The 12,187-nt window shown below is 36.3% G+C and overlaps 1 protein-coding gene across 1 annotated transcript in view; it reads left to right on the top strand.

Annotated features, from left to right (window-relative positions):
- ADAMTS3 (ADAM metallopeptidase with thrombospondin type 1 motif 3) overlaps positions 1-12,187 on the top strand; it is a 258,079-nt gene that overhangs the window by 192,002 nt on the left and 53,890 nt on the right. The window contains exon 5 of the mRNA XM_049630608.1: positions 1,879-2,078. Within this exon, the coding sequence (XP_049486565.1) occupies positions 1,879-2,078 (200 nt within the window). The remainder of the gene's footprint in view (positions 1-1,878; positions 2,079-12,187) is intronic.

The raw sequence follows: 12,187 nt of genomic DNA, 5'->3' as shown, positions 1-12,187 counted from the left end.
GTAAAGCTGTTTGCAGGTGTAGTCTCTTGCCCTCAATGTGGGTTACAGTGCTTAAAAACAACTTTTGAGGAAAACTTTCTGTTTGATGTGGATGGCGGCGAGAGCTATTTATGTATTGTGATTCCCCGATGAGAAGAAAATTCCCAGCTAATGATCTAGCATTTGGGCTTGGGTCAAAGTGAATTACGGTATGGCTTTCAAACCTCAGTAGTCCCTTGCCCATCCCTGCAAGGGAGAGTTCTGGTGTTTCTGTGTGTTTTTTAATAGTGGAAAGGGTGTGAGTAAAATTTGTACTTCTACTACTTCTAATCCCGTGTGGCTAGGGCTTGGTCATCAATCTTCCCGGCCAAGAGACACCTTTTTTTTTTCCCCCCTTCAACCTTACTAAAACCACAAAGGTGGAGAGGAAAATGCCTATTTGTTAATGTCAGACACCGATCAAATGGCTTACAGGCCCTAGTGAAGCATGAAGTAAGACTCCCATGAGTCAGAACTGGTTCTTTCAAACTTGTTTTTAGGTATGGGGTTGTTATAGGCATCAGGGCAATTTGTAAAATAAAATCCTTTCCAGCTTATATATATTTGAAATGGAAACGAATTTTGCTTTCAGTTTCGTACCAGCAGTTTTGGAAAATATCTTTTGTTTTGGCTTCCAAGTGATAAATTTTATTTTTCATTTCACAAAAACATTTTTCTTCACCAAAAGTATGGTAATCTGAAAGTAGATAAACAAGATAACTAGAAATTGAGAATGCCTCTCTCATTCTCTTTCTAGATAGATAGATAGATAGATAGATGTATATGGATATTTGTGTGTGTCTCTCTTTCATGTGTGTGTATGAGAGAGAGAGAGAGATTTATTTGGAAAATAAAAAAAATAAATAGCTTCAACTGTATTAAATAAAAAAATGTTTATTCTTTTATTTTTCTTTGGATGTAGGTATTTTCTGATTGACTTCTTAGTTTGGTGTCTCACAGAGTCACATATATAGCTGTTGAAGTGACCTGCTATCTAGATGATGCCCAGTACAAATGTGGAGACCTGTAGTGTCTCCCTAGCATCATTCACTAGAAAACCATCCGCATAAGAAATAAAGTAATATGTTGTGACTAATAGTTGTAGCACCAGATGCTCTTGTGTTGCCATGCTTTAATTTGGTTTTTAAGTTAAGGCTACTGGTAAAAGGAGTAATTTAAATTTACATGATACAGGAGCACCTGGGTGGCTCAATTGGTTAGGCAACTGACTTCGGCCCAGGTCATGATCTCGTGGTTCCTGAGTTCGAGCTCCGCATCGGGCTCTGTGCTGACAGCTCAGAGCCTGGAGCCTGCTTCCGATTCTGTGTCTCCCTCTCTCTGCACCTGCCCTGCTCATGCTCTGTCTCTCTCTGCCTCTCAAAAAATAAATAAATGTTAAAAAAAAGAATTTAAATTTACGTGATATAAATTCCATCCCTTGAGCCTAGGATTATAGGGACTTAAATTAATCACTCTAAACTTATCAACACATGATTTTTTCGTTTATCATCTCCATGTATTTAATAAGTACTTGACAACTGCTCTGTCTGTATCCCCACTTTCTTTGCTCTGCACTGATGATGCAGCTAGAGGAAGACTAAACTACACCCTCTTCTCGTCTGGAACATTCAGTGTGGCCATGGCGCTTCCTGTTCAATAATATTACTTTACCCTCAGTGTTGCTATTCCATGTTGAATCAGCACAGTCTGTCCGCTCGTATGCATGTGGACGATCTGTAAAGCAGCATCTTAGTGACTGGAGTATAGTGACCCCCCCCAGATGATTCCTTTTTTGTAAAAAGCTGTTAGAAGTCCCGTCGGGGAAGCTGAAATGCCTGAGTTCCTTTTGTTTCTTAATAGAGTCGGATCTGGAAGGCCTTGACGATGTAGATACTATTTCCAGCAGCATTGAGCAGCAGCTGAAGGAAGCAGCGAGGCGCCGCAGACACGCGGGAGAGAACGATTACAACATTGAGGTGCTGCTGGGGGTGGACGACTCCGTGGTCCGCTTCCATGGCAAAGAGCACGTCCAAAACTACCTCCTCACCCTGATGAACATTGTGAGTAGCGACTCCTCTCTGAGGTTTTTTGATCTTTTAATTCACTTCTGTTCTGTTCGTGTCTTTTGGCAGCCTATGTGAGGACTCCCACGACCTGCCCCACATCCCAAATGTGGACATAACTGCATTAGATTCAGATCTCGATCTCCGGATTTAACATACAAGAATGCAAACACGAAGGAAGCATGAAACAAAATTTTCTTTTGGGTAATTGGCTAGTTTTCCATTGTCATCAAGGGGAAATCATAAATTTAAACAGTTATAATAAGATGGAACTATACCATGAATTGTGATTCTCATTTTGTTTTGAGGATAATCAAAACTCTCATGACTTTGTCCACCCGCCTTGATCTGGGCCACGAAGGATGAAATAGCATCAGTTTGTATCCTAGGTGGATACTTGTTGCTAGAGCTTTTGAATAAGAGTGATATTTTTCAACATTATACAAACTGAAGGTAATATATGTACAAGCATGGTCAACCCTTGGCTGCACCACAGTACTAAAGAGCTCTTTAAATTTTTCCTTTATTTCTCCTTTATGAGCCTTAATCATAATGCAGAGGAAATTTAGTCCACATCCTAAAACTGGGATTCTCTTTTTCCTTGTGAATTGGCAGAGAGCAATTGAGGAGAAATAGTATATAAACCACCTACTTTTAAGAGATAATTGAGATAGTAGTATACTCCATTTTATATACTTTACCTCCTAGAATTATGAAATACTTATTTTACTGATCTAGCAAATTTATTACCTAAGCCTATTCTCTCTTTTTCAATTTTTGATTTTAATTTAATGTCTTTAGTTATCTATATTGTTTACCTTCTTCTTTCCATGGTTCAGATTCGATTTCAAATTATTACAATGGAGAAGAATAATTATTAATATTATTAATCATTATTTTATTTCCACTAACATTTAAGCCTATATGTTAAATATGTTTTTGTTCATTGAGGTGCTAGTTTATAAAATATACATATACCATGTGCCTGGTAAGATGGAAAGGCAGTATAAAAATTATTTTTATTTGCTCATTGGCCCTACTTGCTGTTATGAAGACTGAACATCACACAGAAAACAAATTATTAGCTTTGACAATAGATGTGTAGGGAAGATCATTGTTTGTAAATTACATGAATGTCTTCACCTGTTAACTTTTTGTACACTTGCTAAGTGATGAAACTCTGGGCATGCTGTTTAGCCTCTCTGCCTGCTTCAGTCTCTCCATGTACGTAATGAGAAAAATAATGGAACTTACCTCACAAGGCATGCTGAGAGGATTAAATGGGTAAAAATAAGTCGCTGTGCTTCGTCTAGTGCTGTGTACACATGCAGAAGGAAACAGTCATGTTTTAGTTTTCCACATGAAATTTACTTCCAAAATTACCTAAAATTTAAAAACCCTAAGAAGATGCTATTCACGTGCCGTGGGCTGCTTTGTCCTACCAGCAGGGATGGCAGCGAGTCGTTATAGATTTATTAGGCTCCTTCCTGGTACTCAGAACTATACATGGAGTCATGCGGCAGAGATTTGATATGGTCCTTGTCCTCACAGACCTTATAATTTAGTCAAGAAGCAAAGAGAAAAATACATAGGAACTTTTTTTTTTAAGTTAAGCAGTAAAAACATGCTACTATAAGAGTTATAGGTGCTATAATGCTATAAATGCTGTTAAGACTTTGGAGAAGGCAGCTATGACAACAGTCATCCAAGTGGTGGAGGGTTGAGAGTATTAAATTAGGACTTAGGAGGCAGGGGCTTTCAATCTAGTTCTGCTACCGGTTGGCTCTGTGGCCTTAGGCAACTCACATCTCTGCCTGGGATTTCTTTTCTGTGTTTATAAACTTGAAAAGCTCCATACGATGTTCATTAATTCTGTAATTCATCAGAAGTTGGGAGTTAAACTGGGTCTTTAGAGATTTGTGTTTCTATGGTTGTGGGGTGTGTTTTGTTTCCTTTTTGCTTTGTTTGATTTTGTTTTTCTGAAGGGCCCACGAAAACATAAAAGATTTCTAGGTAGAATCTTTTGACAAGAAAGTAGAAATCGATAAAGCATATTTGTCAGACAGCAATTCTAATTTGAAGGGTGTCAAAGAATAAAACAAAGTACTACATTTTAGGTTTAATAACAGTCAAAAGGGCTGCTTTATTTTTAAGACCATTAGAAAGGTTAGATAATAGACTGAGTCTTTGTCTCAAACCCCAGAATTTGTTCTAAAGTCAATAGTGCATCAGAGAATGGAACTATAGTAGAGACAATAATTTTTAAAATTGAAGAAGTTCATTGCATCTGAAGTCATTGATGTAGGAAGGGGTTTGGCAGAGACAATAATAACACTCCTCCTTTTCTCTTCCCAAGTTCATAACCAGGTGAAAGCTAGACATGGTCATGAGACAGATGGAAAATGGTTTTATTATTGATGTGAGCTGAATTGCACATGATTTAAGTGTATAGCCACAAAGATTTTCCTTATTCTAAATCATTGATTCTCAGCAGAGGGCAGTTTGTCTCAGCCTCTGTCCCCAGGGACATTTGGCAATGTTTAGAGGATGTTAGTTGTCACAAATGGGAGGGGTGGTTGTTAATGCCACTAGCAGAAGAGGCCAGGGATGTTGCTAAACATAAAACACAAGGACAGCCCTACAAAACAAAGACTTATGAATTATCTAATCTAAAATGTCAGTAGTGCTAGAGTTGATAACTCCTGTTCTAAACTAGACAAACTTATAATTCCCATCCGTCTCCAAGTGAATAATTTCAGGTTTCCTTTATAAGAGTTGGCAGACTACTTTAAGCATGACAGACTGAAGACTAAATGCTTTCTTCTCCTTCCCACCCCCCCATCGCCCTATTGTAGACTATTAAATCCCAAACAGTGAAATAACCACGCTCATTACCCTGTCTCAAATTGGTCAATTAGATAAGAGTTGGATAATGGTATCATAACAAAACTGCCTTAAGGAAATTTAAGGCAAAGAAAGTTGGTTTTTCCCCCCTAACAATGTTTGAATAGCTATTACCGCCTATGTTAACCATGCTTTATGACTTCCCATGGTTGCCTAAAATCATGGCTCACCAAACTTGAGGCCTACACAGACACACAGGCTTTCTTCATGTCATATAGGTTCATAACAGAAACTGTAGGAGAAAACTGAGCAAAAGAATCTACCTCTTTGCCTTGATTTGGGGAGAAATGTGTCCCAGTGGTAGAGAAAAGAACATGGTTTCTTTTAACATCGTATGACACCTTTGCCTTATTTGAGTAGTCAGTGAATACATTCTTCCTTTAGTTTACTTGTTAGTCAATTTAGTTTCCATACCAGATCCCAGATGATATTTACTATACAGTTTCTGAACTATTGGAGTACTTTTATGTGTCCAAGTAATTTTCTTCATGATTGTTATTTTAATTTAAACTGACCTCATTTTTTAAGGAGAAGCTTGTGTTTCTTATTTCATAGTTTCTTATCTTAAAAAGGTCCTTGGGTGGCTCAGTCAGTTCAGCATCCAGCTCGTGATTTCGGCTCAGTTCATGATCTCATGGCTTGTGAGATCGAGCCCCCCGTCAGGCTCCATACTTGGCGTGGAGCCTACTTGGGATTCTCTCTCTCTCCTCTCTCTCTGCTCCTCCCCTACTTGTGCATGTGCACTCTCTCTCTCAAAATAAAAAAACGTTTAAAAAAAAGAAGTTCTTAAATTGTTAAATGGTAAGCATCTGTTTACTAAAAGAATGGGTAAATGAACAAATGAGTATAAATAACAAAGGTTATGAACAATCTTGGGAGGCAGAAATTTGGACTTGAGGCAAGAGGATATAGATGACAAATGAAGGCTTTTAACCTGCTTGATGATATGATAAAAGCACATGAAAAAAGTCAGTTAACATTTCTTGGGTGTCTTTTTTTTCAAGTTTATTTCAAGATGGGAATTATTATTGCCCTTTATCTAGAGGGAATGGACTTTAAAATGTTAATAAAATTGAGGTAAATTTTTAAAATTATTTGAGTGTGTCAAACAGTCTCAAATAATGATACTGGTACTGGTAGTCATTCAAAGAAGACAGAGTGGAGCTTCCTGGTTGGTGATTACATCAAGGTGCTGGGAAAGCGGTATCCTTGGAAAAGAGCACGGAAGTTCCATACCCTGCCTCCATATGCTCTGCACGTCTCCCCACATCCATTGACCTATGTATCTCTTCCATTTGACTGCTCCTGAGTTATATGCTTTATTTAAAACTCAGCAGGGGCACCTGGGTGTCTCAGTTGGTTGAACATCCAACTTTGACTCAGGTCAATATCTCGCAGGTCATGAGTTCAAGCCGTACATTGGGCTCATTGCTGTCAGCCTGTCAGTGCAAAGCCCACTTTAGATCCTCTATCCCCCTCTCTCTGCCCCTCCTCTGCTTGTGCTTTCCCCAAAATAAATTAATATTTTAAAATAAATACATAAAAATCAGTAAATGTGGGGGTGCCTGATTGGCTCAGTCAGTTAAGCGTCCAACGTCGACTCAGGTCATGATCTTATGGTTTGTGGGATCGGGCCTTGAATTGGGGTCCCTGCTGTCAGCACAGAGCCTGCTTCAGATCCTCTGACTCCACCCCCACACCCTCCCCCATGCCTGCTCTTGCTCAAAAATAAATATTAAAAAAAATAAAAAATAAATAAAAATCAGTAAATGCATAGGAGGTAGTAGTCTATAGAGGAAAGGCAAGAGAGCCTAGCACCTACAAGGTGACAGGTGACAGGCCTTGTACCAGTAGCAACTTCTCACTGTCTTGGTTTCCTTACCGATAAGGTGGGAATAGCAGTCACAGTCCAGTGCTCACAAAGGAGCTCTAAAGAGGAAGGAGAAGACAGGGTTATTGTGAGGAGAAACTTATTTAGAAAATTCAAATTATATTTCATATTTATTTTACCTCAGGCTACTCATAGTCTAAATATAATCAAGAAAACATTTGAAACACAGTGTCTTATATGTCAGGAATAATGGTAAACATTTAAAAAAATTATTTGTTACTTTATTTTTGCTCTATGCTGTCCTTTCCATCATGTGACTTACTTCTTTTACAACTAGAAGTTTGTACCTCTTAATCCCCTTCACCTACCCCTGCCCTCATTTACCTGCTATTTTAAATTAGCCACGTTAATCACCTTTTTGACACAAATATATTTCATCTCTTCCAGGGCCATATTGCCTGGTGATAGTAATGATTTTGTCGTATATGAGTGCGGTAAAGTTAAAAGCTATTTGCCATATGAATCTGGGAATTTGGATACTGGAGAGGCAGTTCACTAAATTAGCACTTTTCCCTGAGGGTTTAAGGATCAAATGAATAAGTCTGAACAGGCCCTGAGATGATTTTGCTATAATTCCCTAAGAGGGAGAGGGTACCATCTACCTATCCCCCGGGTTCCTCTGAATCAGTGAAGGAGGGAGTAGTAGTCAGTTGCCTTCCATCTTCTTTTATTTTTAACTCTTTCTTTTTTGTAGATCTTGAAATTTATTCAGGTCTCATCTATAAAGCAGAAATAAACAGATATGATTATATTCTAAAACAGCATGACTAATAACCGGTTATTCCTAGATTCTTGGCAAGCTTTTTATGTTTTGAACAAGATATATGTGATATGTGTTAAGTCCTTGCTAGGATCTCATATCATACCTGGTTATGTTAAGAAATTTTAGTTTTACTATTTTGTAGCATGGCTGACTTGCGAGGAAAGTGGTTCTCAGCTATGGGGTGTGTCCCATTATACAAATATTGATCCCATTGCCTACTATGTACAATGCCTTTTTAGGCTTAGGAAGTAATCCCAATAAACACACTAGAAAATTCTCTGCCTTCTTGGAGCTTGGAAGAGGAGACAGGTAATAATCAAATGAAATAAACATGTAAGTTTAGGTAGTAATAACTGCTGAGAAGAAAAATAAATAATATTGAAGAGATACTGTCAAGGAGAGAAGAGGCAAAGTGGGGAATATTTGGGATAGGAGATTAGAAAAAGCATCTCTGAGATACTATGTGGGCAGAGATATAGAAATTCTGTGAGGAATAAAGCTGGAGAGAGTGATCCAGTCAAATGGATCATTAATTGCAAAAGTTCTGAGTCAAGAAAGAGCTTCTGAATCAGGAGTGTTTGGGATACAGGCCTAAGAGTTAGTGTTTTCTAAGCCAAATGGGTAATTTTGATGAAAACTCCTAGTTAAAAATCACTAGTAGGACAATAAAAGAGAATTGGGAGGAGAGATTAGGAATAAATCTTTGAAAGTAAAGAAATAGAAATGAAGTTTCTTAGAGTAAAAAATTTACGTAATTGGACTATCCTGGAAGTTTTTCCAGCAGTGTTCTTTGTATTTTATATTCAAATCCTATTGCCAGAGATCTGTTATCATGTGAGTAACCATGAAGTTTGCTTTACTGAACTCTGAGTATTCTAGGCAGGTAACAAATTTTTCTTGATCTGAAGATAGAGTTTATTTAAAACAAAATCTTTTGACTTGCTAATTTCTACTTAATGTGCTTTAGTACATTTACACTGTTTCTTTTAAAGAAACTATTTAAATTCTAGTGAGTTCACATACAGTGTAATATTAGTCTCAGGTGTACAATACAGTGATTCAACACTTCCATACATCACCTGGGATGAAGGGTGCTCATCACAAGTGCAGTCCTTAATCCCCATCACCTAATTCACCCATTCCACCAGCCACCTCCCCTCTCATAACCATCAGTTCATTCTCTATTAAGAGTTTGATGGCCTCTCTTTCTTCCCTTTCCCCGTTTCTTTGTTTCTTAAATTCCACGTATGAGTGAAATCATATGGTATCCATCTTTCTCTGATTGATTTATTTAGCATAATACTTTGTAGCTCCATCCATGTCCTTGCAAATGGCAAGGTTTCATTCTTTTTTATAGCTGAGTAATATTCAGTTAATATATATATATATACATATGTATATATGTATATATATATAAAGAATGAATATATATATATGTATGTATATACATATATATGTATATATACATATATATATGTATATACATACATATATATATATATATATATATATATATATATTCATTCTTTATCCATTCATCAGTTGATGGCCACTTGGGCTATCTCCATAGTTTGGCTTTTGTTGATCGGCTGCTATAAATATCAGGGTGCATATATCCCTCTGAATTAGCATTTTTGTATTTGGGTAAATACCACTAGTGCAATTGCTAGATCTTGGGTAGTTCTATTTTTAACTTTTTGAGGAACCTCCATACTGTTTTCCAGAGTCACTGCATCCGTTTGCATTCCCACCAACAGTGTAAGAGCGTTCCCCTTTCTTATACCCTCTACAATACCTGTTGTTTCTTGTGTTCTTGAGTTTAGCCATTCTGACAGGTGTGAGGTGGTATCTCATTGTAGTTTTGATTTGCATTTCACTGATGAGTGATGTTGAGCATCTTTTTATGTGTCTGTTGGCCATCTGTATATGTTTGGAAAAATATCTATTCATGTCTTCTGCCCATTTTTAAATTGGATTATTCATTTTTGAGTTTTGTAAGTTTTTTATAGATTTTGGATACTAACCCTTTATCGGATATGTCATGTGCAAATATCTTCTCCCATTCTGTGGGTTTTAGTTTTGTTGATTATTTTCTTTGCTGTGCAGAAGCTTTTTATTTTGATGAAGTCTCAATAGTTTATTTTTGCTTTTGTTTCCCTTGCTTCAGGAGACCTATCTAGAAAAAAGTTGCTATGGCCAAAGTCAAAGAGGTTCCTGCTTGTGTTCTTCTCTAGAATTTTAATGGTTTCATGTCTCACATTTAGGTCTTTAACCAATTGTGAATTTATTTTTGTGTGTGGTGTAAGGAAGTTGTTCAGCTTCATTTTTTTGCATGTACCTGTCCAGTTTTCCCAGCACCATTTGTTGAAGAGACATTCTTTTTCCCATTGGATATTCTTTCCTGCTTTGTAGAAGATTAATTGACCATATAGTTGTGGATTCATCTGAGTTTTCTCTTCTGTTTGATTGATCTATGTGTCTATTTTTGTGCCAGTGCCATAATGCTTTGATCACTACAGCTTTGCAATATAACTTGAAGTCCGGAATTGTGATGCCTGCAGCTTTGCTTTTCTTTTTCAAGATGGCTTTGGCTATTTGGGTCTTTTGTGGTTCCATACAAATTTTAGGATTGCTTTTTATAGCTCTGAAAAATGCTGTTGGTATTTTGATAGTGATTGCATTAAATGTGTAGATTGCTTTGGGTAATATAGACATTTTAATAATATTTGTTCTTCAAATCCATGGGCATGGAATGTCATTCCATTTATTTGTGTCATCTTCAATTTCTTTCATCAGTATTTTATAGTTTTCAAAGTACAGTCTTTCATCTCTTTGGTCAGGTTTATTCCTAGGTGTTTTGTTGGTTTTGATGCAATTGTAAATGGGATTGATTCCTTAGTCTCTCTGCTGCTTTATTATTGGTGTATAGAAATGCAGATTTCTGTATGTTGATTTTATATTTTACAACTTTACTGAATTTGTGCGTCAGTTCCAGCAGGTTTTTGGTGGATTCTTTACGATTTTCTGTATATGGTATGATGTCATCTGCAAATAGTGTCTTCCTTGCTCACTTGGATGCCTTTTGGTTTTTTGTTGTTGTCTGAATTCTGTGGCTAGGATTTTCAGTACTATATTAAATAACAGTGGTAAGAATGGATGTCCCCATCTTGTTCTTGACCATAGAGAAAAAGCTCTCAGTTTTTCCCTCTTGAGGATGACGTTAGCTGTGGCTTTTTTCATATATGACCTTTATCATATTGAGGTATGTTTCCTCTAAACCTACTTTGTTGAGGATTTTTATCATGAATGGATGCTGTACTTTGTCAAATGCTTTTGTTGCATCTATTAAAATGATCATATGGTTCTTATCTTTCTCTTATTGATGTGATGTATCACATTAATTGACTTGTGAATATTGAACCACCCTTGCAACCCAGGAATCAATCCTACATGAGCATGGTGAATGGTTTATTTAAACATATTTTTGGATTTGGTTTGCTAGTATTTTATTGAGAATTTTTGCATCCATGTTCATCAGGGTTATTGGCCTGTAGTTCTCTTTTTCAGTGGAATCTTTATCTGGTTTTGGTACCAGTGTAATGCTGGCCTCATAGAATGAATTTGGAAGTTTTCCTTCCTTTTCTATTTATTGGAATAATTTGAGGAGAATAGGTAGTAACTCTTCTTTAAATGTTTGGTAGAATTTGCCTATGAATACATCTGGTCCTGGACTTTTGTTTGTTGGGAGTTTTTTGATTTCTGATTCAATTTCTTTACTGGTTATCAGTCTGCTCAAGTTTTCTATTTCTTCCTGTTTCAGTTTTGGTAGTTTATATGTATCTAGAAATTTGTCTGTTTCTTCTAGGTTTTCCAGTTTGTTGGCATATAGTTTTTTATAATACTCTCTAATAATTATTTGTATTTCTGTGGTGTTGGTTATTTCTCCTCTCTCATTTATGATTTTATTTATTTGGGTCCTTTCTCTTTTCATTCTGGTAAGTCTGGCTAGAGGTTTATCAATTTAATTATTTTTTTTCAAAGAACCAGTTCATGGTTTCATTGAGCTCTTATGAAAAATATTAAATTTGGAGAAGCTTGGTGAAGCGTGCATAGGAATACTTTATATTATTTTTGCCCCTTTTTTGGAAGAGTGAGATTATTTCAAAATGAAGTTAAAAATAAACTAAATATAATGAAATAACCCTGATTTTATGCTTTCCCTTGTTTCATTTATTTTTCTTTAAATTTTGTAGTATAAAATGATCTTTTTTGGAGACTTCAGTTATGGATAGAGATAAGTAGTCAAAAGAAATGGCTAATGTATTTTTGCCAATCACACATGAGAAAATATACAATAGGTAATATAATAGTGAAATCAGTATTATGTATTATAGAACATCACTCTTAAATATCAACTTTTATTAAAGTATAACTTTAAGTTAAACATTATGAGATTTTGTTTAAAGTTACATTTTCATTTCAGTGTAGTTCTCTTTCAGATACCTTGAGAGATTATAACAAACAAATCGCATCTTGTCTATATGTCCT

The sequence above is a fragment of the Panthera uncia genome, chromosome B1 (assembly GCF_023721935.1).
Source record: "Panthera uncia isolate 11264 chromosome B1, Puncia_PCG_1.0, whole genome shotgun sequence".
NCBI lineage: Eukaryota > Metazoa > Chordata > Mammalia > Carnivora > Felidae > Panthera > Panthera uncia.
The sequence above is the reverse complement of the archived record's forward strand: the minus strand, read 5'-3'. Positions and strand labels throughout refer to the sequence as shown.